Source organism: Leuresthes tenuis, unplaced genomic scaffold, assembly GCF_036924035.1.
Source record: "Leuresthes tenuis unplaced genomic scaffold, fLeuTen1.0.hap1 SCAF_4, whole genome shotgun sequence".
NCBI lineage: Eukaryota > Metazoa > Chordata > Actinopteri > Atheriniformes > Atherinopsidae > Leuresthes > Leuresthes tenuis.
This window is the reverse complement of record NW_027325358.1, coordinates 8,262,028-8,289,529: the sequence shown is the minus strand read 5'-3', so window position 1 is coordinate 8,289,529 and position 27,502 is coordinate 8,262,028. Positions and strand designations below refer to the sequence as shown.

At 40.4% G+C, this 27,502-nt stretch overlaps 1 protein-coding gene across 1 annotated transcript; it reads right to left on the bottom strand.

Moving 5' to 3' along the window:
- Positions 1-285: 285 nt before the first annotated feature.
- On the bottom strand, positions 286-26,892 carry abcc6a (ATP-binding cassette, sub-family C (CFTR/MRP), member 6a). Its single transcript, XM_072384385.1, has 31 exons — positions 26,512-26,892; positions 23,167-23,343; positions 22,911-23,036; positions 16,772-16,909; positions 14,298-14,420; positions 13,118-13,179; positions 12,849-12,980; positions 11,709-11,915; positions 10,257-10,434; positions 9,862-10,023; positions 9,672-9,764; positions 8,912-9,115; positions 7,827-7,973; positions 7,635-7,722; positions 6,993-7,062; positions 6,779-6,905; positions 6,517-6,693; positions 6,257-6,424; positions 5,859-6,042; positions 5,659-5,743; positions 5,459-5,576; positions 4,955-5,162; positions 4,528-4,838; positions 4,056-4,255; positions 3,804-3,930; positions 3,592-3,693; positions 3,354-3,500; positions 3,086-3,244; positions 2,813-2,979; positions 2,516-2,710; positions 286-1,685 (listed from the first exon to the last, which is right to left on the bottom strand). Exons 1-31 carry the CDS (start codon positions 26,551-26,553, stop codon positions 1,577-1,579), a joined length of 4,533 nt encoding a protein of 1,510 aa, XP_072240486.1. The 5' UTR covers positions 26,554-26,892; the 3' UTR covers positions 286-1,576.
- Positions 26,893-27,502: the final 610 nt, after the last annotated feature.

Here is a 27,502-nt window from a genome sequence, read left to right as displayed (position 1 = left end):
AAGATCAGGACCTCTCTGATTTGTTGAGCCTCTCGGTCTGAGTCTGGAACAACTTTTCTGTGATCTGCTCGTGAACTTGAGATTTGTCTTAACATGAAACACAGGAAAGCAAACCTCTCTGGTGAGGACTTGTTCAGCAACAACAATGGATACTTTCAACACAGAAGTCTCAAGCATGCATCATCTCATACTTCAAATATATGATTATTAGGGATATGCATGATAAGGATTTGGTCTTTATGTAAAATCACAGTCACTTTAAAAATGTGAATTCAGACACAAACATAGAATTGAATAAACTTTATTATCCAGCACGATGTATGGAACAAGACAGTACATTAACAATAAAAGGTCAGTGAAAATGATCAAGCTTGTTATAAAAAGTATAAATATAATATATCCTCAGAATTTTAAGGACACTTAATACATTTTGTCATATGACATAAATAAACACCTGGGTTTCTCTTAGAATATATTGTCTAAACCAGTAAGACAAAAACAGTAAATGCTTCTTCTCTTGGAAAAGTTCATAGGGTTCTTTCTTTGAATCAAGACTAAAGCTCAACGCGGACTATTTACAGTCTGTTATGTCAGCACCATAGGAACAATACTGATTTTCTCCTCACTGAGAGTGAGTATGGCCTGAGTTTGTGTGGTGTAGGCAGAGAGACAATCCCATGGAGATTTATCACCATTGTTTTTAAGAGGCATTCTCTTCATTCATGGTGGTTTTCACTACCGGTGTCAGGTTAAATTTGACTGGCAAGGTCTCTATTGACTTTTTAAATGTTTACTTTGACAGAAATAAACAACAGCCACAACATAGTTGGACGATTGCTAATGTCCTGCCTTGCTTCAATGCTTTCCCCTTTCTCCCTGACGTATAAAAATGGCCTCAAACTCAAATTATAAAGGCTGTAAAAGCTAATTTTGCCATCCGGAACCTTGCGAAGGTTAGTGTGTCACAATATTTCCTTTCCCAGTTTCTGGGATGAGAACAAAACATACGACTTCTATCAATCTGCAAGTACAAAAGTGCCTCTTCTTTGGTATACAAGGCTCAAAAAGTGTGAGTAAACATCCATGTGTAAGCCTGAGACAACATCAAAAATATTGCATGTGCTTTATAAACACTTACAAAAACTACAAAAATAATATGACTTCCATCCTCAAAGAGAATGAAAATCATTAAGATTTGTGTGTCTCTTTTATTCCAGCCTTTGGCTTAAACCTTTACAGAATAAGCTGACTCCACCACTCTATATACAATATTTATAGCTTTGAGACGCAACAATCCACTATAGCTTTGATTTGAGTGTTCATGATCTGAGGTTAACAAAAGTCTTTTCCTGACTTAGGACAAGGTGTCTTTGTGTTTTAAAGAACAGCAGATGTTATAAGGACTGCATTAGCAGCTGCTCACAAGATTCATCGACAATGTCCTCACAGAGAGGAGTTATGAGCTGCCACAAAGGTTGGAATGGCCCAATTTAACACGTGTTGAAGAGCCATGCAAATGCGGTGCCACATCTGCACACCAGGTCATCAGTTATCTGGCACGACGCGTATCAGAGATTTAGACTAAGCCAGCTTCCCGGCACATTCGATAGAACTGCCCTCGCTGTGAGATGAGGTTGGCTGGAGAGTCCATCTCAGAAATGTGGCCTCTGTCCATGACGATTACTCTGCAAAGCGGCAAGAAAGGAGGAAAAGGGGTTAAGATCTCATATTTCTCTGTGCACTTCATCTGATACATGTGTAATATTCTTGACCAAGCCTATAACTGGGGAGGTGGTTAACAAGTTTTTTTTTTTTCATTTTATCAGTGTTACAGCTAAAATTACAGCTAAGAATGATTTTTTTGGGAGAAAATTGAATGATTTCAGTTAATTTTGTATTATAATAAATAAATAATGAATGAAAATAATAACAAATGCACATTAAATGTTCACAGAGTCCAAAGTAAAGTTTCCTGAAAAGCTCACTGAGAACAAAATGTTGCAGAGCCATTATCACGGAGGAGAAGACAATTAAACTAACGTCTTTAGCCCATTTTTTAAAATCTAGAATTGTTGTAAGAATACTAAGAATCCAACTGAATATCAAACCAAAAATCTTTATATAGGTACTCCCAAGTGCAGGAATAGACATATGGACTGAAAGGCTTACTCAGCTCTCAGTTTCTTCTAGAACTGATCAAGTCACTCAAAAGTAGAAAATCTAAACATCTTCAAGAACCATGAAAAGAAGTCTAGTTGCTTCATAACCTGTCAAGCTGCCAAGGAACACCAAAGCAAATATAACTTTATAACTTTTATATGAAACATTAAATGCAGTACAGTTTTGGGTATTATTGAAATCCTGGCTGGTGCTCACAGGGGCCCAGTGGTATTCAGGTAAGAGTGATTTAAAAAAGATACAAGTACCAGTACAACACATTTGAGAAGCAGTAAGCATCAGATATATCACTTTTATGTTTTCTGTCATTTGAGGTTAGAAAAATGATGTCTTGTACCTTGTGTAGTCCATGATGGTGTTAAGGCGGTGAGCAATTGTCAACACAGTGCAGTCCTCAAACTGTGTGCGGATTGTTGATTGGATGAGTGTGTCTGTCTCCAGGTCCACAGCAGCTGTTGCCTCATCCAAAACCAGAATCTTGGTTTTCCTCAGCAAGGCCCTGGCTAAGCAGACAAGCTGGCGCTGACCCAGACTTCAGAGACAAAGTGGAGGAAGGGAGGGACAGAATTATATACTAGAAGTCTTCAACACTTTTTCTGGATGCGAAGCGTCATATCAATACACACACGTGTACCTGAGGTTTTCTCCTCCCTCTGAGCATTCGTGGTTGAGTTTGTCGGGCAGTTTAGACACAAAGTCTTTGAGGTGAGCGAGCTCCAGCGAACTCCAAATTTCTTCATCCGTGTAGGTATCAAACGGGTCGAGGTTCATCCTGAGGGAGCCTGAGAACAGCACTGGGTCCTGGGAGAGAAGATGGAAAAAGTTAGTTATCACCAAACTGCGATTGTGCATGTCTCATTTTACACTGGATCCAGATAGAGCTCAGTTTCTGTTATCACTTCTGTACCTGAGGAATGATAGTAATGCGTGATCTGAGGTCATGGAGTCCAATGTCAGCGATGTTGACTCCATCAATGTAGATCTTTCCCTTTGCTGCTTCCAGGATCCTGAAGATTCCCAGAGCAAGTGAGGACTTCCCAGCTCCTGTTCTACCCACAATTCCAACCTAAAAAAGAGGAGGTTTTTGGGGTTATATATGCGACTACGTTGCAATTTCGGTGTGTAAGACTGGTGATTCATGCAGGGATTTTTTTGTATCTCACAAGCTGAATCACCTTCTCTCTTTCATTTATATTCAACGTAATGCCTTTCAGAGCCAGATCAAGGCCTTTACGGTACTGCAGCCCATAGTCTTGGAACTCTATGGTGCCGCTCTGGGGCCAAGCCAGTGGCAAGGAGATGCCCTCTGTACTCCAACCAGCCTGTATGAGGTAATCACAACAATAAGGGTGAATAGAGAGCATGAGCAGCTCTTGTAGTACAGCGTTTTGCATGCATGGTGGGAGCACCAACCTCTTTAGGTGTATCAGCGTATTCGTTGACTCTCTCCACAGAAACAATGTTGTTTTCCACGTCGGTCCAGGATCGTACAATCCAGCTCAGGATTCCAGTAACCTGAAAAATCCAGCACAGTGAGGTTTAATTTTTAAGCATGATGCTGCTGTGATGTTGTGCATAATAGTTTGTGTGTGTGTATATGTGTGTGTATGGGTTATATCTCTTACCTGGAGGGAGTGTGACACAGCTAAACCAACAAGGCCTGGACTCAGGGTGCTTTTTCCCATCACAGAGAGAATGGCAGCAGCTAAGACAACACCATTACCAACGAACTCCAGATTGACTGCCAGCCACCTGTGAATGTAAAAATTATTTAGCTTTAGGGCAGTTTCAGTGTGTGTCATCATTGCTAAAACCTAACCCACCGAGCTATCAATTATATGAGTGAATAAATCAAGTTAAAGCTTCTATTTTCTCACCGGGTGGCTACAAATCGGGGAAAGTAGGAGGTTTGATTGAAGTCCACTCTTTCATTAGCCTGCAGAATGAACCGGGGCTGCTCTCCGAAGGCCCGGATCACGCTGGCACCCTGCACTGTCTCATTGAAGTGAGTGTAAATGGGTGAGCGGCTCACAGCTTCCAGCCTGCGCAGCTGACAGGATGTGGCGACGTAAAAACTCTGCGGCCCACAGTGGAAAAGTAAAACACCAGCTTTAACAGGCGAAACAAAAGGGAGCACTGAGGGCTTTCCCATAATTCATAGTGAATGTGTGTAACATCTATGTCAGCAGGTTGGGATTAAAATACAAGGCAAAAGCAGTAGACATGGTTTTGGAGCCCAAAGCTTTCCAATAATATAGAGTAATAGAACCCAGATTTTACTAAGCCATGTTAAACATAAATATCTTACATAAAGGATTAAAGTGGTTCTTTTTGGAGGGGAGCATGTACCTGGACAAAGGCATAGAGGAAGGCAAGAGGCAGGATGATAACTGCTGCAAAGGGTGTAGCCATCAACACAATGATGCAGACCTCCATGAGTTTAAAGACATAGCTCAACATCATCTTTAAGCCTTCGGGCACCATGCAGTCAATGGCATCAATCTCTTTGGCAAAGCGGTTCAGGAGGTTGCCACTGGGTGTACACTCAAAAAAAGACATTGGAGAGCGGAGAACGTTGAGCAGCAGGTCCATATGTAAGTGGCGAGAGGCGATGATGCCACAGATGGAGATGGCAACAGTCGTACCAAAGATAGCAATACCTGAAGAAAAGGGAGGGATGTCTGATTACACTGAAGATGAATAATATCAAATCCTTCAGCTGTTCGACAGGTTTGTAGTGTTTATCTACAAGAATTTACAAAACAAACCAACTGACCTTGTACAAAGCCCAGAGCCCCAAAAACAGACAATTTCAGATCTGTATCAATCTGGGTGCCATTGACAATTGGGTCATCGGCCCACATGCTGAGCCAGTAGTTGTAGGCCAGAGAGGCACCCTGCTGAAAGGCATACAGGAAGACGATGGGTATGATGATGGCCAAGCCAATGGTTTTGAAGTACTTCTTATACATCTCCAATCTGACCTGCAGTGGAACAACAAAAAAGGTAGAAGTCACTTCCCAATGTTTACGAGCTGGTCACAAACTGCTTTCTGCTATCTGTTGCTTTGTATAGTGAGTTTATCAGGAATTTTATACCAAAACAACAAAAATAGAACATCTAGTGCAGTGTGAGTCAACAAAAACATCAAAGTTGTAAAGTTTAGAAAGAAAAAACTAAATGGTGAGCTGAAAGGAAGTAAAAAGCTCTGCTGAGGAGCCATTTAGAACTAGAGTATCACACCATCAGATGTGAAGATATAAGCCATTTTTGAACTTACTCGTCCTGTGCGAGCTTTGTCAACCTCAGTCAGCTTGCCCAAGTCCTCTGGTACCTGCTCCTGGTCTGTTTCAGACACAGGCTCCATATTTTGCAGGTTGGAATTAGTGGTGTCACCCCTGGAAAATAAGATGAGGTGAGAGGCCAGTGTAGAAAAGAAAAAGCCTGGCATTCAAGTTTTTTCTGCAACAGCTTACATACCCAATGAGCTGCTCCTGTGACAAGTCTCTGGAGAACGGCATAAAATCAATCATACTGAGTCGAGCATTGGATCTCCTGGAACCAGCTACAGAGAACAGAGTCATTAAGTGTTGAGTAATTCGTCAGAGCTACTCATTTTGTACTACTTGATTTTGAATAAAACAAAAAAATTTGGATCCATTTCAGAAATGTTTCCACACCTCTCTGTATGGCGCTCTCCTTTCGCTCTGTGCTTGCAAAAGTGTGAATGAAGTCAGCAAATGCACCATGGCGGCTTAGCAGCTCCTGGTAGGAGCCACTCTCTGTGATTTCTCCGTCCACCAGAACGAGGATGAGGTCAGCTTGTGGCAGGAAGCTCATCCCATGGGTCACCAGGATGCGGGTCTGTAAAGCAAGCCACACAAGTCAGAAAAATAAGATGTAAGCACTATCCAACGCTAAATTGAGGCTTTCTTAAAAACAAAGGTGTCAGCAAAGTGGCGGTTTCCATATTATGGTAACAATAGCACAGAGCATGGACTTGTAGGTGGTTTAGGTGTAAAACTTTGGCTTTTACAGCTGAATTGAATAAGCTGAACTGCAATTTGCATGGCATTACCTTGTCTCTAAGGACTCCTTTTGGTCCAATAACTTTGTCAAAGATGTGTTGTCCTACATGTGCATCAACAGCAGACAGTGGGTCATCCAGCAGGTATACATCAGCCTTTCTGTAGACAGCCCTGGCAAGACTCACTCTCTGCTTCTGTCCACCAGAGAGATTCAGCCCCTGCATGGAAATAAGGAGTATTTGAAAATTTGACAAACTGTGTACATGACTCAGACAACAAACAATATTGTTTTTTTAAACTTATTACACACCTTTTCTCCAATTTCTGTAGCATCTCCAGCAGGTAGGATGTCCAGGTCAGGCAGCAGGGCACATGCCTCCAGAACACGTTGGTACCATGTTTTCATCTTCTCACGACCAAATGTGATGTTGTCTTGGACTGTGGCATTCTGGATCCAGGCCTGCTGGGGCACGTATGCCACAGAGCCCTGCCAACAGAGAGACTGTCAATATTTAATAAACGTAACCCACAGACTATGAATAGATCTTGCAGATGGAACACTTGCTTTGTACCTTGACAGTGACTTGGCCACTTCTTTTCTCTGTTTCACCGAGCATGGCGGACAACAAAGAGGACTTTCCACTGCCCACATGCCCAACCACAGCAACAAGGGAACCTCGTGGCACATGGACCTTAATCCTGTCAACAAAGAAGTGAATTGTTCTGTTAGTTGTCTTTGATTTTACTGCAGATTTTCTTTTTAAATTCTCATTTTACAAATCATACCGTTTGAGACACGGAGGACCCTCTGCAGACCAGCTGAAAGTACCGTTTTCTATGACCACATCTTCACCATCTAAAGGGGAAAGAAAAATCATCTAAAATGAACAAAACCTGCAATGAGCACTGGGAAAAGGGTGGATTGAGGGGCAAAGTTTCAAAACAAAGCTCCTCCTTGAAGTTACGCATCAGAGTGCTGTCTGGGCGTAATTACATGTGAATTTACTTAATCATGCAAATTACAGAGTTGTTGCTTTTTCATAAGCTGTCTCAGGAAGTGTTGACAGATTGTAGACAGAGAAGTACTGTAAGTTTTTTTTTATTTCTCTATGAATCATATGTCTGAATTCATGCTATGATTTAACTTTAACCACTAAAAGGGAACATCCTATAATTTCCCTGTCTACAAGTCAGCCTGGGACCCAGGAAGTGACAGTGCATATGATCCATACAAGGCTGTGGTATGCCGCAGTTATAAACAACAACATTTTGTGGGCGGCCTATATTGATTATGTCAGTCTATGATTTTAGGTAGTATGGGAACAAAACTATGGGACTTTATTAAATTAATCAGTGTAGATTAGATAGCGATTAATTCAGTTTAATAGTTTATGCATATGCAAATGCATAGGGGAAGTTTTCTTTTACCAGAGCTCAATGGAGCCTTTGAGACATTCTCCACCTTCAGTTCCTCAGAGCATAGGTACTTTCCCAGACGTCTCAATGAAACTAGAGCCTTAAAACAGAGAGAGATGATTTAAATGCAGTATTTGTCAAATGGCACTATGAAACCATTCCTCAACAGAGGAATCACAGATATCAGATGGAAAAGTCTTCTACCTGCATGGTTGTGCTTATTGCAAATGGAAGCTGACTTAGAGGGGTCTTCAAGATGTTGATAAGTGCCATGGAGACAAACACTTTCTGTGCGTCCAAGACGTTCCTGTCATCCAGCGTCACGTAGACTCCAAACATAGAAAAGGCAATCTTGGAGGTAAAAAAGCACTAGATGTTACTTTTACTGTCAAAACCTTGCATACATTATCTTTAGTTAAAGCCAACTTTGGCTTGCAGTGCTGTAACTTCATTTTAAAGTCAACACTGTAAATCCTACAAAGGGACTAAAACCAGTAACAATGCTTTTGTTGTCTATCAGTACTTTCTTAATTTGGCTCCTTGTAGGTTGCACTTATTCCCAAGTCTATTTGCTCCTAGATGTCTTGGGAATTAGTGCAGCAGAAGTGCAACGAGGACAATATGAGACATAAAGATATTTCAGCAACCTAACAAATGATCGTTGTTGTCAAAAGATGAATTCCATGTTCATTATCTCTTGATTTTTCCTGCAGAAGCACGTTTGGCATAAGGTTTTATGTAAAAACTTGGAAAATACTGAATGGATTTCCATGAAATTTAGAAAGGTATCAGCTGTGATTATCTCACAAAGAACAGGAACCAGAATTAATTTGGAAAGCTTTTTTAGTTTAAAATCCTGTTTAATTTAAAGCCAAGTCAATGCTTAGAGTTACCAGTTAGTGGCTAATCTGCAGAAATCAGCCTAAATATTTTGTAGGCTATATCTCAAACTGTAAATATATACTTTAGTGTATCATTTCGTTGGCTTCAGTTTCAGCCGTAAGGCTGTAAATCTGTTAGCAAAGGCCAAAATGCTAACACTAAACTTAGAGTGAACATGGTAAAAAAAATTCTTGCTGGTTATATCTTCTGGTTATCAACATGATGGCATGACAGCATTGAGAGAATGTTAGCATGCAAAAGCTTACATTTGGTATCATTAATAGTGATACCATGTCTGTAGACTACAGAGGCCTATGGCATGGTAAACTGTCTTTAGTTTATGGGGCATTGCGAGCATCTTGAAATTGACCTCTAATTTAAAAGGTCTTCCATTTGAATTATCTTACCAAGAAAGAGGAGGAGTTGAAGGATGCAATAGAGATTGAATAAAGAATCTGAGACTTCTTCAGAGCATTGAGTTCCTTTTCTCTGTAGCCCAAAACCTGCTCCAGGAAGGCCTTCTCCCAGGCATAGAACTTCAAGATCTTTATTCCATTTAGGATTTCATTCATCAGTCTGATGCGGCCATCCATGAACTTCATTTGAATTTCCTGTCGACCAGACAATACAGTTTTTTACTTTTTATACTAAAAAAAAAAAAAAAAGTCTCAAACTGAAACTAGCAGACAGCTGACAGGCAATTACCACACCAAAGTAAATACATGCATTTGTGAACATGGCTTTGTGTGGCCGCATTACAGCAGCGGTAGTTTTCCTGAACGTCACAGAACTAGTCTAATTTAGTAAGAATCTGTAGCTTGTTTCATTTTAGTGATTTTTATTACAAGGAAACAACAAAGTGCCATAGTGTGGTCACTGCATTTAAGACTAAGTTTGATTAAACTGGCATCCAAATTTACAGAACTCTCTGTTGTTTTTCCAAAGAAATGAAAAATGATGTCTTCCTACTGCCCATCCTTTCCTGTCATTGTTTTTCAAACAAATTATATGGGCCAGACATCAAAAGGACAAGAGAGAATGTAACATCCAGGCCAAACACCCACACAGCTTTTCAGCCACTATCTAAACCAGCTGTGGCATCCTTTGACCTTACATGCCAGATGTCTGGGCTACTGTTGTGAATGTGTGAAGGATTCTTGCTTTTACCTGCAGCTTACTTCTTTTCTTTGCAATAAATCCATTAAGCGGGAAGATGAGAATGACAGTGGCAATTCCTGCCAAAGCTGAAGGACCTAGATGCTAAAAAAAGGAATTGTGTCAAGAGACAGTCAGTGTAATTGCATCTGTGCATGAATGGAAGGCATTGTAAACTACACAATGCTGCATTTCAACATACCTGCCAGAGGAAAAAAAGACAAAGAGCAATCTCAATAGGAGCTAACCAGACAGCGTTGAAGTACACCACAAAGTCCATAAGCTTCTGAGTGTCTGCTGAAACCAGATTCACAATCTCGCCCACAGTGCAAGTCCTCCTCGCAGCACTGTTTATCACCAAAGACTGGATTTACAACAAAAGAGACATTTCAGCCCTCGATTCACTGTGCACAATATAATTTCATACCCTTATAACGATTACACATCATCATTCATCTTAGGTAAGAGCTGTTAATCATATGCTGTGAACTGTTTTTCATTTTGGAAGGAGAGAAAGCTTTTGTTTTCTCCATTTAAGACACAATTTATGTCCTGACAAGTGGTTAGTGGCTAAATGTATGTTGCATATTTACCCACCTTCCTGTAAACCAAGCCCATTACGGCTGTCTTCACCCTCATGCCGACTGTGAAGCAAGTGTACATGTACTGATGGTTGAAGAGGGACTGAAGGCACGACAACAGGAACATTAGGGTGGCGTAAAAGTAGCCTTTCCAATATGGAGCATCTTCGTCTTTCATGAAACCCAGAAGAAGACTGTGGAATAAGAGAAGTGCGGCATTAATGATAAGTCAGGTTGTTAAGTAATTTTTTTTTTTTTCTCTTTCTGTATGACTGATTAATATAAAGTATCAAAACTCAGGTTTTCCTGGAAAGTATGATAAAAAGCTAAGCAGACAGGGACAGACTCATACTTTGTCAAAACAATTTCTCTTCATTCAGTCTGATCTTATCTGACTCCCATTATGTGACTTTAACCAGTAGCCTTAAGCTCTGCTGTGGCTTCTGGCTGACTGGTCCACACAAAGTAGTTCGGGTTGCACAACAGAGCTCAGCCTGCGGTGGAGCTGCACTCACACTTGGCCTGTGGCTCCCTTATTGTGGTCCAACAGCATTTCTGTCATTTAGAGCCTCCTCTCCCTTTTCTGACTGTCCTTCTTACTGAAGCACAGAGGGCTGTGGTCTCGTCTACTTTTCTTGCTCACAGTTCTATGACCGTAATTAACACTTCCACTGATTCTGTACCGTGCATGAACAACAACATTCCAGTCTGACTGGTGGGATAGTGAGGCAGTGGGTGACTGGTCAGCCGTGACCTGATTTCACTGCTGCCAACCTCTGGTTTTCTGTCTGTCTGTCTGTCTGTCTGTCTATCTATCTATCTATCTATCTATCTATCTATCTATCTATCTATCTATCTATCTATCTATCTATCTATCTATCTATCTATCTATCTATCTATCTATCTATCTATCTATCTATCTATCTATCTATCTATCTATCTATCTATCTATCTATCTATCTATCTATCTATCTATCTATCTAGTCTTATTACATAAGTCTCAATATTGAGTTGGTCTGTTAATCCCCCCCCCAAACCCAAGAAACTATTTTTTACTATGGCCTGGTCTACACTGCATCCAGGTATTTTAAGTCTAAGCTGAGGCTTGGAACACTTTGGCTAAAGCTTTTGTTAATACATTGCACTCAGAGCCATTTGGTTTGTGGGACTCCAAGCAATGAAAAAGTTATATTTGACCAACTCAACAACAGTATCTCTGTCCACCTGCAATGACATAATTACTTGCACATCCTGTAACCTTTTCATAAGAAGTTTTCTCAAAATTCCCTGCAATCCTCATGCAAACCATTCCCAACAACATCTGTGGATTATATTTGAAAGGAAAATGAATCATTTGAGGCAAATGGTTCTGGGGTGAGACGCAGCTCCTACTAAAAAGTCACAGCCAGACTCCTTTTAATGGTAAGATCAGATTCACAGTTTTAGTGCATTCTTCCTTGAATTTTACCTCAGCACCTGAGGGATGGCGAACATGAAAGCATCATGGAATATGATACACAAGGTGCCGGTCAGGAAATATGGACCAAACTTGCGTGCCAGCGTCCTGAGCAGAAAGAAGCCAGAGCTTTGCTCTTTCTGCAGCTTCCTGAGGAGCTGGGCCTGGTCTGGTAGCCTGCTCCCCAGTGCCACACCTGAAGCCAAAGCTTTCTCCTGCCTGCAAAAAGTAGAAGACATACAGTTACAGACAAGACATCTGTGAGAGATGCACACACGTGGTGCGGGCAGCTTTCACGTTTTGCATGTAAAATAGACAATTAAAAGCTGTTTTAATTCTTGCCATTACCGATGAACCAAAGAATTTGCCAGCAGCTGTGGAAAGCATCATTTGCTGAAATAATTATTAGACTTAACAATGGCCTTTCAAAGCACTGGATCGTGTTAACAAGCCTTGAAGATGAATCAGAGCTCTTGTCATGACATTATAGTACTCTATATCCTCAAGAGACTTGTTGCTTATTTTTAGCATCAAATGCTTGTAGTGACGAGAGACTAGCACTCAATTAGCACTGCTACGGTTAAGTCGTGCTCTGCTCGGGTCATTAATTTAACTGGGAACATGTTGATGCTTGACCACAATGCTATAAAACTGAATTGATTTTTGGACTGTTAAGCTATGACAATAGTCAGAGCAGCACAGTGAATCACAGACCCGTGACAAAACAGAGAGCCATATGAGCCAGAAGAAATGAAAAAAACAGACATGTGCATGTCCTGCGTGTGTTGTGTCCGCTACAGCAGTCACGTGCACTATTTGTTAACAGAGTAGACACATTTTACAAAAGGTGGTGGAATGTTGATAAAAAGGATAAAGCCTGGCCAAAGGGCTTTAGCCAGGAGTTGGCTTACAGATGGGTGATTAAAGGAGCGCTGCAAAGATTTTTTGCATAGTTTTGCATATGGAGCACTGCTAAAGCAGTGAAAATAATGGACATTACGAATCTAGCTGCTGCTGATTCAATTAGAATTTAATTGGGATTCATGCAAGTCCCAAAAACTGAAAGTGCTTCAACACAATCTGCTGCGCAATTTACTAAATTACTAGAATTCCTCACAAAAGTAACATTATCCATTAATGAATAAGTCTCACTTCTGAATCTTGGCACACTCAGCTGTCCATTCCTGTTGCAGCTCAGATATTATCTTGTTTGACGTGTCCTCCTCCCTCAGGGTCCACAGATCTTCTGCTTCCAGTGGAGTGCGGTATCCTTTCACAACAAGCCTAAAGAGGGAGCATGAGAGATGAGTCACACACTAAAACATCAACAAAAAAACATATTATAGTAAACAAGTATACGCTGTTCCCCTAGTGAGTCATCTTGTGCCTAAAAATGACAGGTTTTTAAAGAACCATCTTACCCAGTGAACCACCAGAAGAGAATCTGTGACAGGAAAGAGGCATCTTTCACAGGACAGGGATTCTGCAACAGATTAAAGATCACATTCAGTGTTATTTCTGTGGTTAAACGCTCTTAACTTGAAGGCTTTTTAGAAATACACAGCCTCAAGAGTTCGTTAGCCGTTAGTTGATGGTTGAATGGTGTTCTTGGGAGGGGTGTGATTAAGAATGCTAATGTTGTAAACAACCCGGGCACACTCAGGTGGTCCAGTGTGGGAAGGAGACACCATGAACTCCCACAGGACAGAATAAATAGGGTTGAGTGTTAGAGCAGGGTGAAGATGATGTTTTGAGGTCTAGAGCAGACAGAGTGGAAATGTATCATCACAAACCGTCCAACATGTGGACACACACACATACACACACACACACAGAAAGTTTGTGCTCTCATGCAGACTTCACGACATTTCTTCCACCCTGCCACCCCCTCACTGGGGTGTTTGCTCTCCTCATTACAGCCCTTTTTGTCCCCTCACTTCCTCGCTTCCTGTGAGTAACTCTAACCAGAGCTTGGGGCAGAGAGGAGGAGGAGGTGGAGGAAAAAGAAGAGGACACACCACTGGGTGTGTCTGCTGAGCCAGACTGTGGCTTCTGCACCCTAAGCCTCCTCACCACCAGCCACTAGTTTGTTAGGGACTTTTCCAGCCCCTTCGATCATTTGTCACCGGGTAAATATTACCTCACATGTCATTTTGATTGATTAGGAGCTCATTTTCATTCACCTGGCAGCTGCTCTGAATCAACCTGCTATTTGGAGCTCAAAAAAGGTTTAGCCAAGCTCATGTTTGATGGGATAGTGAGGTTTGTCTTAAGTATTGATTTGCCTGTTGTGTAGTCACAGATGCTAAGCTGTGGTTATGTTATCTCACAAAGTGAGTGAGTCGTATTGAAGGTATGCAAGACCACAATGTCAAACACACACACACACTCATTCACACACCTCTAATAGGAAGCCAAAGTGGTGAAGTATGAGAGAAAGAATGGAGGGGGTGAATCACATCACTTCCTCCAAAAGGCAAAAGTGTCTTGACAACAAAAGTCGAAAACCACAAAATAGCTACTTTGGGATTTTTCGTTCCTGGGTATTGGATCAGAGCGGAGGCTTTTTGACGGAAGTGGGATACATTCTCCACTGCCTACCTTCTCCAAGATGGGTTTTCCCTGCGGAGGCTGGTCAGCAAAACAGCAGAGGAAGAGCTGGGCCAGTTGGATTGTGAAGTAGGAGAAGAAGGCGAGGTATCGGACAATATCAGAGGCAATACCCTGTGGAATAAAACACACATTATAGGGAATGCGAGAGGGCTAAAAAAAGGCAGAACCTTCTGAGTTTCAATGTTGTAAGATTGTCCTTTATTTCAAACTAGGGAGACAATTAATTGGCTTTGTAGTCAAATGTATGCTAAACCAAAAAAAACAAAAAAACAACAAACATAAAAAAGTTCTTCCTGAAAGACAAATGTTTTTCAAATGTATTAAAATGTTCTGTGATTGTTTAATTTCTTTCTGTAGTACTTAACAAATCAGGCAACATCCTGTAGTATACTGCATCATTTATCATAACTGTGGCTTTGTGTGCAGTTTCACAACAGCACTAAATGCATTATATGGCTTTCCCCTTGCTTACACTGCATGGCAGAGGATGGTCTATGCACCAAGATCACAGACACAATAAAGAGTAATTTGGACCTATAAGCTAAATCAGTGTAAAAACCCAGAGGCTTTAATAGTGTACTTTATATAAATAAAGCCATAGTTAAAGCTGCCTCTCAGTCACGCTAAGAGACCATATCTGTAAATAGGGAGATTGTGGTTTTACAAACCAGCAACCTAACTTTCTGTAAAGGGAGCAGCTGCAATATTAACGACTCAGAGACTTTAGTAAAAAGTAAGACTCGCATGTTATTCTTGACATACAGAAATTGTGGGTTCTGGCAGAGGGCATTGTTTACCACTGGGTAAGCGCTGGTGCCACAGCCAGCCTGTTATGCAGCAGTATGAGTGTGCATCAAAGTGGTAGCCCTTGTAAACAATAAAACAGTTTTCTCTGAGAAGTATGGTGCTGTGCCCAGAAAGCAGATATGAAGGGGCCAAATGAGTCTGGCCACACAGTGAAAAACAAGTTCAAGATAGTTGGAGAGTGGGTGGGGAAAATGTAGGTCAAGCAGCTAAGAATGGCCAAGGGTCTGCAAACATGAACTCTGTCAACTTGAGCTATCAGCACTGTCATGTGAATCCAACACTTTTTTAATGAATGTTTGGGAAATTTTGAAACCATAGAGATGTGCTGCATCTTTGCAGCAACATGATATGTGATATAGAGTAACATGAACACATACACAAAATATACTAACATTAATTGCCAATTGTCCGAGACTGAACAGCTGTTTCCCTTTATTCAAAGACTTGGTGGTAGGCTAACCTAAGAGACTTGGAGTTGCTTCATGTGAACCCACAAGTAGTGTAGAGTGGTATCAAATCACTATTCTGAGTCTTGGCAGGGATGTAAAAAGGCACAGCACATCCCCTGAATGTTAAATCGTTCTCTCAGCACCAGTTACATAACTTGCTCTTGAATATCTTTGTTTTATTAGTTTTAAGGTGCAGTGAACAATCTTTGACCCATTCATTTTTTGTAGATGTCTGCATTTCCTCCAAATCTGCTTTATGTCATTTAACGTTGCTCCTTAAAAAAAACAACAGTCTTTTTGATATATGGTAGTTGTTAGTTCCTACAGTTAGCAGCTTTTGGAAAAGAAGATATGGTTGGAAAATAAATAAATAAACAGAATGCATCATTTAGATTCCCCATGAAGACATAGAAGCATAGTATTGAGGCTAAGTACATAAGAGGCCACGTGTGCCTCCTATACGTGTCCATGTGCTGCTGTTTGAATTGAACATCTGCTTTTAAACTGTAAATGGCTTTGCATTATGTGTGGATGCATAGATTTTCATCTGGCTGTGTTTATGGCAGTGTAGGCCCATAAACACAGCGCTGACGTTCCTCTGGGCTGACCCTGGGCTGCCATGTCTCACCAGCGTTTATCCCAGGGCCATCATTACTCTCCCCCAAGCAGTGTGGGAATGTCACACTGAGAGCGATAAAACAGAAATATGGATGTGTGTGTGTTTTTATAGAAATGCAAATACGACTGCCCCATGGCGGCATGCGCTAACCTACCCCATACAACAATGATTGCAATGTCTGACAGGAGACGCAGGAAGAAAGGGATCATTTAAACACACACAGCCTTGACCAGAATTGCCAGTGTCATCCTCCAACACTTTGTGTTAACTTTAGGTTACCTTGGTTAAAACTGGGGGGTGAAAAAGAAACTCTTTGCTGACACAGGGTATAGCTCAAGCTGTGCTGCTGGAGTCTGTCTAGACTATGGGTAGGAATAGACCTGATTAGATATTCCTGCACTGTGTTTTGACACTTCAGGTTCACTGAGTTCAAACTGGACTCACAAACAGATTCACTTTAGTCCTCGTTTGGCTGAATGGAATGCAGACAATAATGTGTAAAGACATAGGGTAGTGCACATATATTTAAATCAAATGCTTTGTTATAATATTAATCTTTCATATTAAGCATTAGGCATGCTACATACCTCATCAATGGCGAGCTGGATCTTCGCTCTGAGAGGCACCAGAGAACAAACAACAGACAAGACCCAGAACAAGAAAAGGAACACAGAGGATCGACATCCTCTTATTCTTTCCAGCTGGATAATGAACAAGGCCAGGATCTACACAGACACACAGAGAAACATCAAGAAGTGATTTAAGAATCCACAGCAGAGGAGGAACAGAAGAGTCAAAGAACAGATGGAAAAAAGTCTTCTTGGTGTTCCAGTACATTTTCTACTCAGAGTAAAAAGGAAATCTTTTGTGAGGAGATTTTTAATTTATTTTTTCCAATGTTCCAGAGTCAGTAACTAACATTTTTATTAGTTTATTAGTAGAAATCAGCAAATTCACACATAATCTAATCAACACATTTAAAGAATTTTAAACAGATTTAGTAGCGTCAACACTGTGATCAACAGTGTGATCATCCCAGAAACCTTTATCAGTCAAAGCCCATACATTTAAGCTTACACTGATCAGGTTTCTTGCTACAGGTGCAAACCTCGACACTGGATGCTGTGTCATTATTTGAAGTCAGCGAAAATCGATCTATTAGCTAGAAATTCATTGCTTTTATTAAACAAATCCACACAAATTTAGAATTCCAGAGCAGCCAGGTGCATGCTGTGAAGAATAAAGGAGAAATAAGCGTCTCCTTAAAACACGATTAACTAGAAAAAATAATCTGACCAGGGAGTATTCTTGAACACAGCAGTTAAAAGCTAAAGAACAAACACCAAAAATATAACCCTTTTACACTTGTTTGGCTAACTCCTCAGTGTGTCCGTGTGTGGAAGTGTCCTTGGGAAAGACACTGAAACCCACATTTGATCATTATATCTAACTCCAGATTTCTTAACTTCATGAATATGTAGTCTTGATGGGGAATCTTTCCACACAGACAATGTTGCTTAGTGAAATCTCCTTGCAAGCGCTACTTCTCTTTAAATCAAAAGAAAACAATGAAGCCCTAGCTCTCTTTTTTCAGCTGCTATTGCCAATGCAAAAGTTTTCAGCTGAGCATACAAGATATAATTCAAGTTACTCTGATTAAATGCAGTGGATGACAGTTCTGAAATATAACTTGGGTCTCTAGGAGTTCCCTGGCTGCAGACGAGGTTGTCATTCGTCTGACTTCTGCCAATAAAAAATTACATGTGTATAGTGTGCTCAAAGCTATTATAAACTATCCTTAAAAAAAGACTCTATCATGATGTTTTCTCAAAAATAAAACTGATTCAGTTTTTGGACACAGCGGTATGTCTGTCCTCAGAGGAGGCATGCATATCCATGTGAACAGCCATAATCGGCCCCTTGCTAAGCGGTTAGCCAAGTGAGACGTCACTTCGTCATGCCAGCTCATCTCAAAGCACGGAGAAAGCTGGTTTTGGTTTTATAATGAGTACCACACTGGTGACCTTGGGATGAGCCACAGGGCTGTCCTGTTATAAACTAGTTTCTGGTATATTTCTGAGTCTTTTGGATCAACAGTTTGTTGCAGTTTTCAGGAAGATGTGTACAGATTTTGATTCAGTGGCAAAGAGAGTAAACATGTTGATCTGAACGGTTTCCATGGCTCTTAGATGTCTGCTGCAGTGACATTGATTAATTTATTATTCTTTTAACTTGTTTTCTCTACACATTTGTTTCAGTCCATCAGAGAATGAATACAAATACACAGACACATATAGTCATACCTATGGGGAATTTAGAGTGTCCAGTCCACCTGACTTGAATGTCTTTGGGATGCTGGAGTTAATGGCACACGTTCAGTATAGAGGGGATGTGAAGACAAAGACAACATGCAAACCTGAAGCACACAAACATCCAAGAATTTTATGTGTTTTAAGAATGGAGATATTGTAATGAACTGACTATCTCAGTCAGTTTCGTTCCATTTCTTGGCTATTACTCAACAGATGCAGTTGTATATTTATTCAGTATTAACTGATTGTTGTTGTTAAGTGCAGTACTCAAATGCAACTTTATTCCCTTCTGTGTACATAATTGATCATTATGTACACATTCAGTAGATTGCAGTCAAGGAAAAAAGAAAGCACAATCTTTCTGTATCAATGCATAATAAGAATCTTCTAGTCCTTACCAGGTCTTAAGACTAGGCAAACACAGCTTCAGATGTACAATAACGCATGACATATTATGCTGTGTCATTAATTATTAAATAAAAAACTGACCCAAAATGAAGAGGCAGTATAAAAAAACTAAGTACGCCCTTACTCCTTAAAAATTAAAAGAATAAGAAGCAGACAGGTTCTGCTAATTAAAGGTAGATTCATTGAATAATTAATTGGTTGATCAATTGATCATCAGCAAGTCTGAGCACCTCTATAAAAGCAGAACTTTGGGCAGTTTGCTGGTCGGGAGCATTCAGGCATTGTGTTAAGGAGGAAAGACATCTTAGAGAAGTGAATTCATCCAGGAGTGGACGTCCTGCCAAGTGAAATTGCAAAAAACCCAAGAGCTACATCTCAGACTCTACACTGTAGAGTCTACAGGCCTCAGTTAGCATGTTAAATGTTAAAGTTCATGACAGCATAATTAGACAAAGACTGAATAAGTATGGCCTGTTTGGAATACTTGCCAGCAGAAAGCCTCTTATCTGTAAAAAGAACATGGCAGCATGGCTTAGTTTTGCAAAGTCTACAGAAAACTAACCACAACAAGTCTTTTGACAGATGAGTCAAAGTAGAGATGTTTGGTCATAATGCACAGCAGCACGGTGGAGAAAACAAAACAGTCAAATGTCAGGCCATCTGTCAGATAACTAAAGTTTGGCCAACATGGACACTGATTCCAAACATAACAGCAAATAAACAACAGAATATCTCAAAGGTGTTACAATGATCCAATCTAAGTCAAAACCCAAACTCCAACCTGATTGAAATGGGTGAAGTGGGATCTATTCACCTGACTTTAAGACTTAGTTTGAACAACATGATTTTAAAAGAGGGTCTACTTCTTTTCTATATGACTGTATAATTCATTTAGAGGCCTGTCTGAAGAACTGAATTCAAATAGTAACTCTCATTTTGCTTTTATTGCTCAATTTTTGGGTTGTTTTGTTCTGGGGAATTTCTAGACATGAGGTTGTCAACATAACATTTAAATTGGTGAGTATAAAAACAACTCTTGATTCTTTGTTGAAAAATCCCTATGTGACTTATGTCTATGTCACCATACACATACATATGTCTATGTCTCCATTATGCTCACCATCAACTCGTGGGAAAGAGTGCTGGAGACTTTTCTCTTAAAGGCACGGGGCTGTATCAGCCCAAATCCAAACCTTAACATAAAGCTGCCATAGGGTAACCGAATGAGGGAAAGGTCCCCCCTGCTCTGAATTACCTATTACTGCAAAGCATTAGTTTATATAAGCCAGTGGGTGGGGCTAGCTCCATCACTAAGGCTTGAATCAAAACCCTACCTTGTAATTAGATGGGGAAGCGTAAAGTGTTGGAGGGAAGGAATTGGAACTTTACGTCATGGTATTACTGATTATAGCCGTTGTCATGCATGTACATTTCCAAACTTTCACTTCAGCTGAAGGGCAACAAAACAAGTTTTTGGAGCAACAAACAAGCTGTTTCATTCCTGCATCATGGAAACGGGTGGTGGCATGTGGCTACAAGACACTTCTAGAAAATGATATCCTTGAAAAATCCTTGATAACTTTGGCAAGTAGATTAAAAGAGTGATGACAGGCTCTTAATGTGATTTAGAAGAAGTTTGTTGTCTGGCCCCCTGGTGTGACAAATTACATCCTCAAAATAAATGACCTTTTCTGACATGCATCCCCAATACAAAAGAAGTCTCAGAGTATTTTTACCCAAACACGTGCTGATATTTATTCAGGAGTCTGAAAAGACCACAGGTGGGCAAAGCTGTCTGGCTTGAAGAGAGTGAGACTGTGCAGGACCTGTATACAGCAGCAAAAAGAGGGAGCTTTGTGAGTAAATCTATGCGGCACTATGTGTTGGTGTTTGAGGCTCACAGAAGTGTCTTTGTACTGCATTGTAATTCCTGTATCACTCCTGCAGAAGGATAAACCATATCTCAACTTGCCATGCCACCCATGTGGAGCTCTCCTCCTTTATTTTGCCTACTCATACAAGTTAGGTATAATTTTAAATCCACTGAAAATGAGTGGGATTGAAGTTCTGAGAAACATTTAGGGCCATTTTCATCAACAAATGTCACTGAGAGCATTTCTTTGATTGCATACTAGCCCTTACTTGAAATAAATAATGTTCTGTATCCCACCCCCCATGCCACCCTGAGCCAGATCATAGAGGCCATCATGGTTTGATTTAAGAGGTGAGTAGGAAAGAGATAAACAACACTTTTCAAGATTAAAGATTTCACTTGGGATGTGTAAAACTGCAAAGTTCTTGCACTGGTTTAGATCTGACATTTAAGTTGTTTTTATTGTGCTATGTCATATAGTTTTCTCCAACCATCAATTTCCCAAACTTGCCTATATAGTACAGGATCTGTCCTCTGTCCAACCTTCTCTTCCACTTCCCTTTTTCCTTATTCATTACAGGAACCAGGTAGTCAAGGGACCAAAGCCTCCCAAGTTGTACATCCACCCTGAGTCTTGCTCACTGGGTTCTTCCTCATCAGAAGTCCATCATGTTTCTCAACCATTCTCATCCCATCCCTTCAGCCCTCATCTCTTCCTCTCAGCCATTTTATTCTGTATCTTCAACTCCTCCCCATTCCTAGATTTCAATAAATTACGTCGTGACATCATGGTGTGGTCTTTACAAGTGAATTTTCAGTAATCTTCAGTGTGCATAAAAGGGAATTAGGATATGGTTTGGGTTAGGCATAAGAGGACTGGAGGGTTATGGAGGGTTAACCTTAAAGTCTTATTACAAGAGAGACAAGATAAGTATATTGTCTTCCCTGCTGCTGAGGCATCACAATGACACACATTGCATCCTAAATACAGTTCTGGTCACAACAATGTTGCTCCACTCCAATGTACAACTGTACTGTATAAAAAGTTTGGATTGGGCTATGTAATTATGGTTAAAATAGATGAAAATTGCAGGTTTGATACCTTTGTATCTGGTAGTTTTGTGTTTTTTAAAGACAAACCAGAAGGTTGGAAGAAAATCAGATGAACTTGATAAGCATTAAAGCATGTGATTTGCCAAGACCGAGCAAAGCATCGCCTCTATCTTGATGAGCTAGAGTGAGAAGACTCTCCAGCTGGCATTCATAATTCAGAATTCAGAATTGGCATGTAACCTTAAATGATGCTTGGAAAACTTATATTTTGTATAAGAATATTTCATGGTCGATTTCAACCCATGACACACCTGTTTTCTTTGTGACACGTTGTCTTTGAGTGATGCAGCACCTTTATCATTTTTACTGCATTGAAACTTTGGACATCCATAGTTAACACTAAGTGCACTTCAAACAGTAACTGATGTCATTACATATGTACTCTGCACCCTGATGAGTGATTGTCAAATACAGGTTGTGTTTACAGGCTACTGTGATGTTTACATTTCTCTGACACTATAAATCTATCTCTGGTTGTGTGTCTTTGCACCTCAGTGTCTGGCCAACATACCATAGACACACTATATATTCTTTCATGTTTTTGTACAGTGACGTGAGCCAGCATGGAATAGTCCCAAAACATTTCCGTTACCCAGAGCAATTCATAGAGGATGTGAGATATGCAATTTGCACCACAAATCAGGCACAGCTCAATAGGTAAAGCTTTCTTTCTATTTAGATATGTCATGCTGTTGAACAGTTACATGATTATTGTGCAATCATTGTGTATATTGATAGCAGAATTTACAAATTCACTATTTCAAATATCCCATTCCTCTACATTTTTGCAGTATAAAACCTTAGCCCACACAAGAGGAATATAGGTAAATGTGGAATAGACTGCAACCCTGATAGACTTCAATCACCACCATACAGGATGCAAGCTATTCTGGTTATTACAAATACTTTTCAGGGTCTGAAGTAGAATTAGCCTTTGCAACACAAAAAAATACAATTTTTAAATTATCTTAATCTAATGTGGATGGACATAATTTTGTGACAAAGAGCCACAATATTTACCACAGTCATGCTGCGTATGATGGGGCTCAGCAGGAAGACCATGTGCTGCTGGATCTCTTGGCTCCTTTCCAGCAGGATGTAGAAGAACTCCACAAAACCAAATGAGGCCAGCAGGAAACCCAGCACCTGGAAAAGGACAGGAAAAAGTTAGATTGGAGATGTTTCTGGGTATACTGGTGCATTTACCTTTTTTTTTTTTTTGTCAGAAAACATTAAACATCCAACCGTTGACAAGTTAGAATCTGGGTCGCCTCACCATTTTGGCGATGCAAAGGCAGGACATTTGAATCCGTCCACAGTCATGGCAGTAAAGGCGAAGACAGTAGAAAGGGACCAACAACCACAGATAGATACAGGGAACCCACACTAGCACTGTGTTCTGGAAACACTGGGTTAGGTCAGGGTTGGCTGTGTACCATGTACGATTCCAGTCCTGCAACAAAGAGGAAAATAAAAAAAAAGCTAAGTTTTAGATCAAGAGAAAAGAAGTCAGAAAGTCAAACTGTAAAGTTACTTTTAAATTTGTGAGCAGTCAAAGGCCAAAGTCTAGAGAATCCAGACTTGGTGCGGCTCCTACATTTCAAGTCAGTCAAAAGTGAAACCGCAGAGAGTCAACAAAAATGTAAGTGTGCCCAATCCAGAGACAGTGTGAGCTGGAACTCTCTTTCACTAAAAAGCTGGATTTGGTTTTTTTTCTGAACACATTTTTGGCTATTTTACTAATAACATTTGGACTTTATGACTGTCAACACTTAAAGCTGTTCGGTAAAAAGAACTTGAATAATGGAGGAGCTACAAATGATATAAAGTTGTTGCAGACTAGGAGTTAGTCAGAAGAAGTTTGAGATTATGTAACAACAGGAGAGCAAGGATATGTGGCCTACTGTTTTGTTGTTGTCTTGCTTCCCTTGTTTATCACCTCACTTGCCTAATGAGGGACAGGGAGTCTGGCTGTGTTAACGAGACTGCCCCGCAGAGTCACCTCAGGAAGTGGTTTAAAGCTTCTTGCTGGCACAGGATTCTGGTCGAGCTGGTTCATTTCCAACTAGGATAAGCTAGGGTGGCCACAATTGGTGACAGCTGCTAGATCATTATATAACAACCCCACAGCTCTGTGAGTGAACCTAGGCAGGTGAGACAAACTTCACACGGATTTGTGGCGGCATGTCTGAGCTTTAACCATTAACCGGCACTCATTGGTGTCTCTGGAGCAGGAAGAGTCTGACTCATGATCTGACTGCAGGCACCAGAGTTCAAATGAGGACTTGTGCACTTCGGTGCATCTCTTGCCACATGATAACAAACGGAGAATATCCTTCTCAACTTGCAAAACTTGTCTGGTTAAGGTTATGTAATAACGATACGCTTTTGCACGTACACTTAGATCTGCTTAGGTGATAAATCTCTCTGGAGGCAATGAGTGGGAGACTACTTTCACAGTCCCTTCTGACTCCTGCGGTCAATGGCAGGCAGATGTTCAGAGCACTTTTATGAATAAGTCCAACCTGTCAAACTCGCTTTCTAAGTGCTTTCTTCTGCATTTCACTCAATCCTCCTCCTGTTTCTCACCCTCAGCTGAAGTGGTTGCTATAAACTTGTGCATGCCAACAGTTGCTACCAGGTGTCTATTTTTACCAATCAAACACAGTAATGTGAAAGCAGTGACTTTTTCTGCATTGCTGCAAATCTGCTGATTTTTTTTTTTTAACTTTCCGCTCATGTGGCATTATGGAGTTGAATAAGTTGCCACAAAGACAGCGTTGAAAACAGGATAATCCATTTATGTAAATATGTGTTTCTGTAAATGGAGGGCTGTCATTTTAGGTAGCATGGATCACTCTCCTGTCAGTATTGCTTTGTCTTGCTGCTAAGATTATAGGTCAGGTCGGCTTCAAGAGGAAGAAACTAAATACATAGCTGGCTTCTGCACTGACTTCTTTCAAATTAGTTAAACTTTAAAGCTGTCAGGCGAAGTGTTTGTGGATGTAACATTGCAGTGTTAAAGAATGGTGAGTTACATATAATTATTGCATGGCAAATATAGTTCTTCAGTTGCTTCTTTTTATGTTTTATATTTCTGTCTTAACAACAGTAACAACAAATAATTTTGGACAAGACAAGGAAAAGACTCAAATTAGCTATAGTGCTTCAACTATGAATTTTAAAATGTACTTAGATTTTCTAAGTATCTATAAGTTCTGAAGATAAGTTGTTGCAGGCTACTTTAGAAGCTACATGGCTAGTTAATGCTTCCTGGAGTGCTTCCACCTCTGGACCTCTATTTTCCGGAAGGCAGGTGCCTGACTGGCAGAAGCAGTAAACAATGGCAAAGCTGACACTTCTTGCACCTCATAATCAATCGTTTCTATAATCTAAATTTATATATAACCTGTAAACAAGTTGACATTTTTGGCATTGAGCTCAGCTGAATGGCATTTTGACTGAAGGTTGAACTTCTTACAGGGTAGCTTATCTGAATTATGAGAGCTTCCAATTTAAAGCATTTTGCAGGTTGTACAGCCTTGCTTCCCCAATACTGACATCCAAAAGCTGTGACCGGTGAGTCAGTTGTGACACTATTTTAAAAACATGTAAAAGGTTGATTCAGTTAATAACTGAATGTACTGTTCAGGCAGCATGACCCAAAAACAGCTGTTACAACATCCTGTAACACAACGTCTTCGTTTTGAAATTTTACGACAAAGACGGCAACACACAATGAAACAGATCACTTTCACTTTTTCAGATAAGCTTAATGGCCATTGTTTGAGGTTTTGCAGAAGCAAAAACAAGAGAATGAGCTGTAATGAGTTCCAGAAACAGAGGGGAAGACAGAGGAAGAGGGTGAATGAGACATGCTGGGAACGGAGGCATTTGATTCCAGCTGGATCACAGCCATTCTTCTATTTTTGAGCCAGGATTCAGAATGTGGAGGTTTGCTAATACACATAAACTCAAAAAGCCTTTGTAACCACAGCAGCACATTCAGTATGGTGCATTCTCACCACTCAGCATCTCTTTGAATTGACTCAAAGGACAGTGATGAGAAAGACGCCTCTGACATGCAATGGAGGCAAACTGTCCGATACAGGATGCAAACTGGAGTTTGTATACTACAGTGATTTTCTCCTCTTTATAACTGAGAACTGATAGATAACATTTTGAAGCTCATACCCATTTTCATAAAATACACACAAGTTTATTAATCTGCACATTTCTAATGACTTGCATAGCTTGTAGTCAAAAGACAGCATATTTATGTGGCTAGTGCTAATCACAATAGTGAATCATAAAAATTCTGAAAAGGAAACAAAACTAGAAGAATGAGCAAAGACTTTCATGAACCAATCATCATTTAGAAAAAAACAAAAATGACCTGAGAAGTAATGAGAAGCAATATTCAGCAATAATTAACAGACAAGTTAGTCTGACTGAATTAGATAAGAACGAATGCTTGAACAATAAAATCTGATGTGACATACCAGTAATATCAAACTTATCATGACTGAACTACACACGCACACACACACACACACACACACACACCACAGTCCCAGTAAAGAAATGTGACTTCAGGTCAGAGAATACATCATAAACTCACCCACAGAGGGTCCAGGCCACTGAGTCTGCAAAAGGCATCCATCCACTCACTTGCTCCTTCCTCCTCGAAGTGCCACTTGTTGGGGTCGAACAGCCCTGGTCCTCACACTGGGTTGCCCCTCACTCTGCACCAACACCAGTGTGTGAATAGATGTGTGATTGGGGGATAGAAGAGTAAACTCTTATTGCTGTCTTTCTCTAATGGCAGAATTTTGAGTTCAGTTAGCTCTTGCTTGTCTGTCTGTATCGAACTCTCTGTGTTTATTACTGTGTGTTTGAGTGAGTGACTTTTCCTCCCCTTTAATAAAACATCTTCTCTCAATGAAGCTCTGTTTCTGCCTGCCTCTCTGTTTGAACTGCTGCTACCCTGAGATCCTGTGTCTTTCTGACTCTCACTCAGTCTGCCTGCTGTTTATGAGTGTGTCTCCTTGCTGGGTGGGTGGAAATATTTCTCTCTCTCTCTCTTACTCACTCACACCCCTCTCTTCTCTCCCACATCTGCTGGATTTCGATCAAAACACCACAGCTGCTCCCCTCAATGGGATGACAGTCCCACACCCAGACACACTCCTCCCATTTTCACTTACTGCCCCCTCACCTCCTTTCTCCCCATATCCCAAACAGCCAGTTGTCTGACCACAGAGTGTCTGGTTGTACATAGATATAGCTTTTAAACTGAGACTAGCCACAATCAGATTAACACCATACTTATATTTTACATAAATCCAAGATATTAGCAACATGAAGTGACAAGGTATATGTTTAAGTGTAAGTGTGTCAATACAAATTCAAGTCACTTTCTTTCTTTCGTTCTATGCTTTTATTTCTATTCTACCTCAGGGGGAAATGTTTTACTTTCCATGTCATATTTATTTGAGAGAGTAAATGGTTGGATGCAATCAGCAGTGAACTGTGAACTTTTGGACAGTTTGGATCACTCATCTCACCTTTTTCTTTAATAAAATGAATAATCAACTGATCAGCAGACCAAA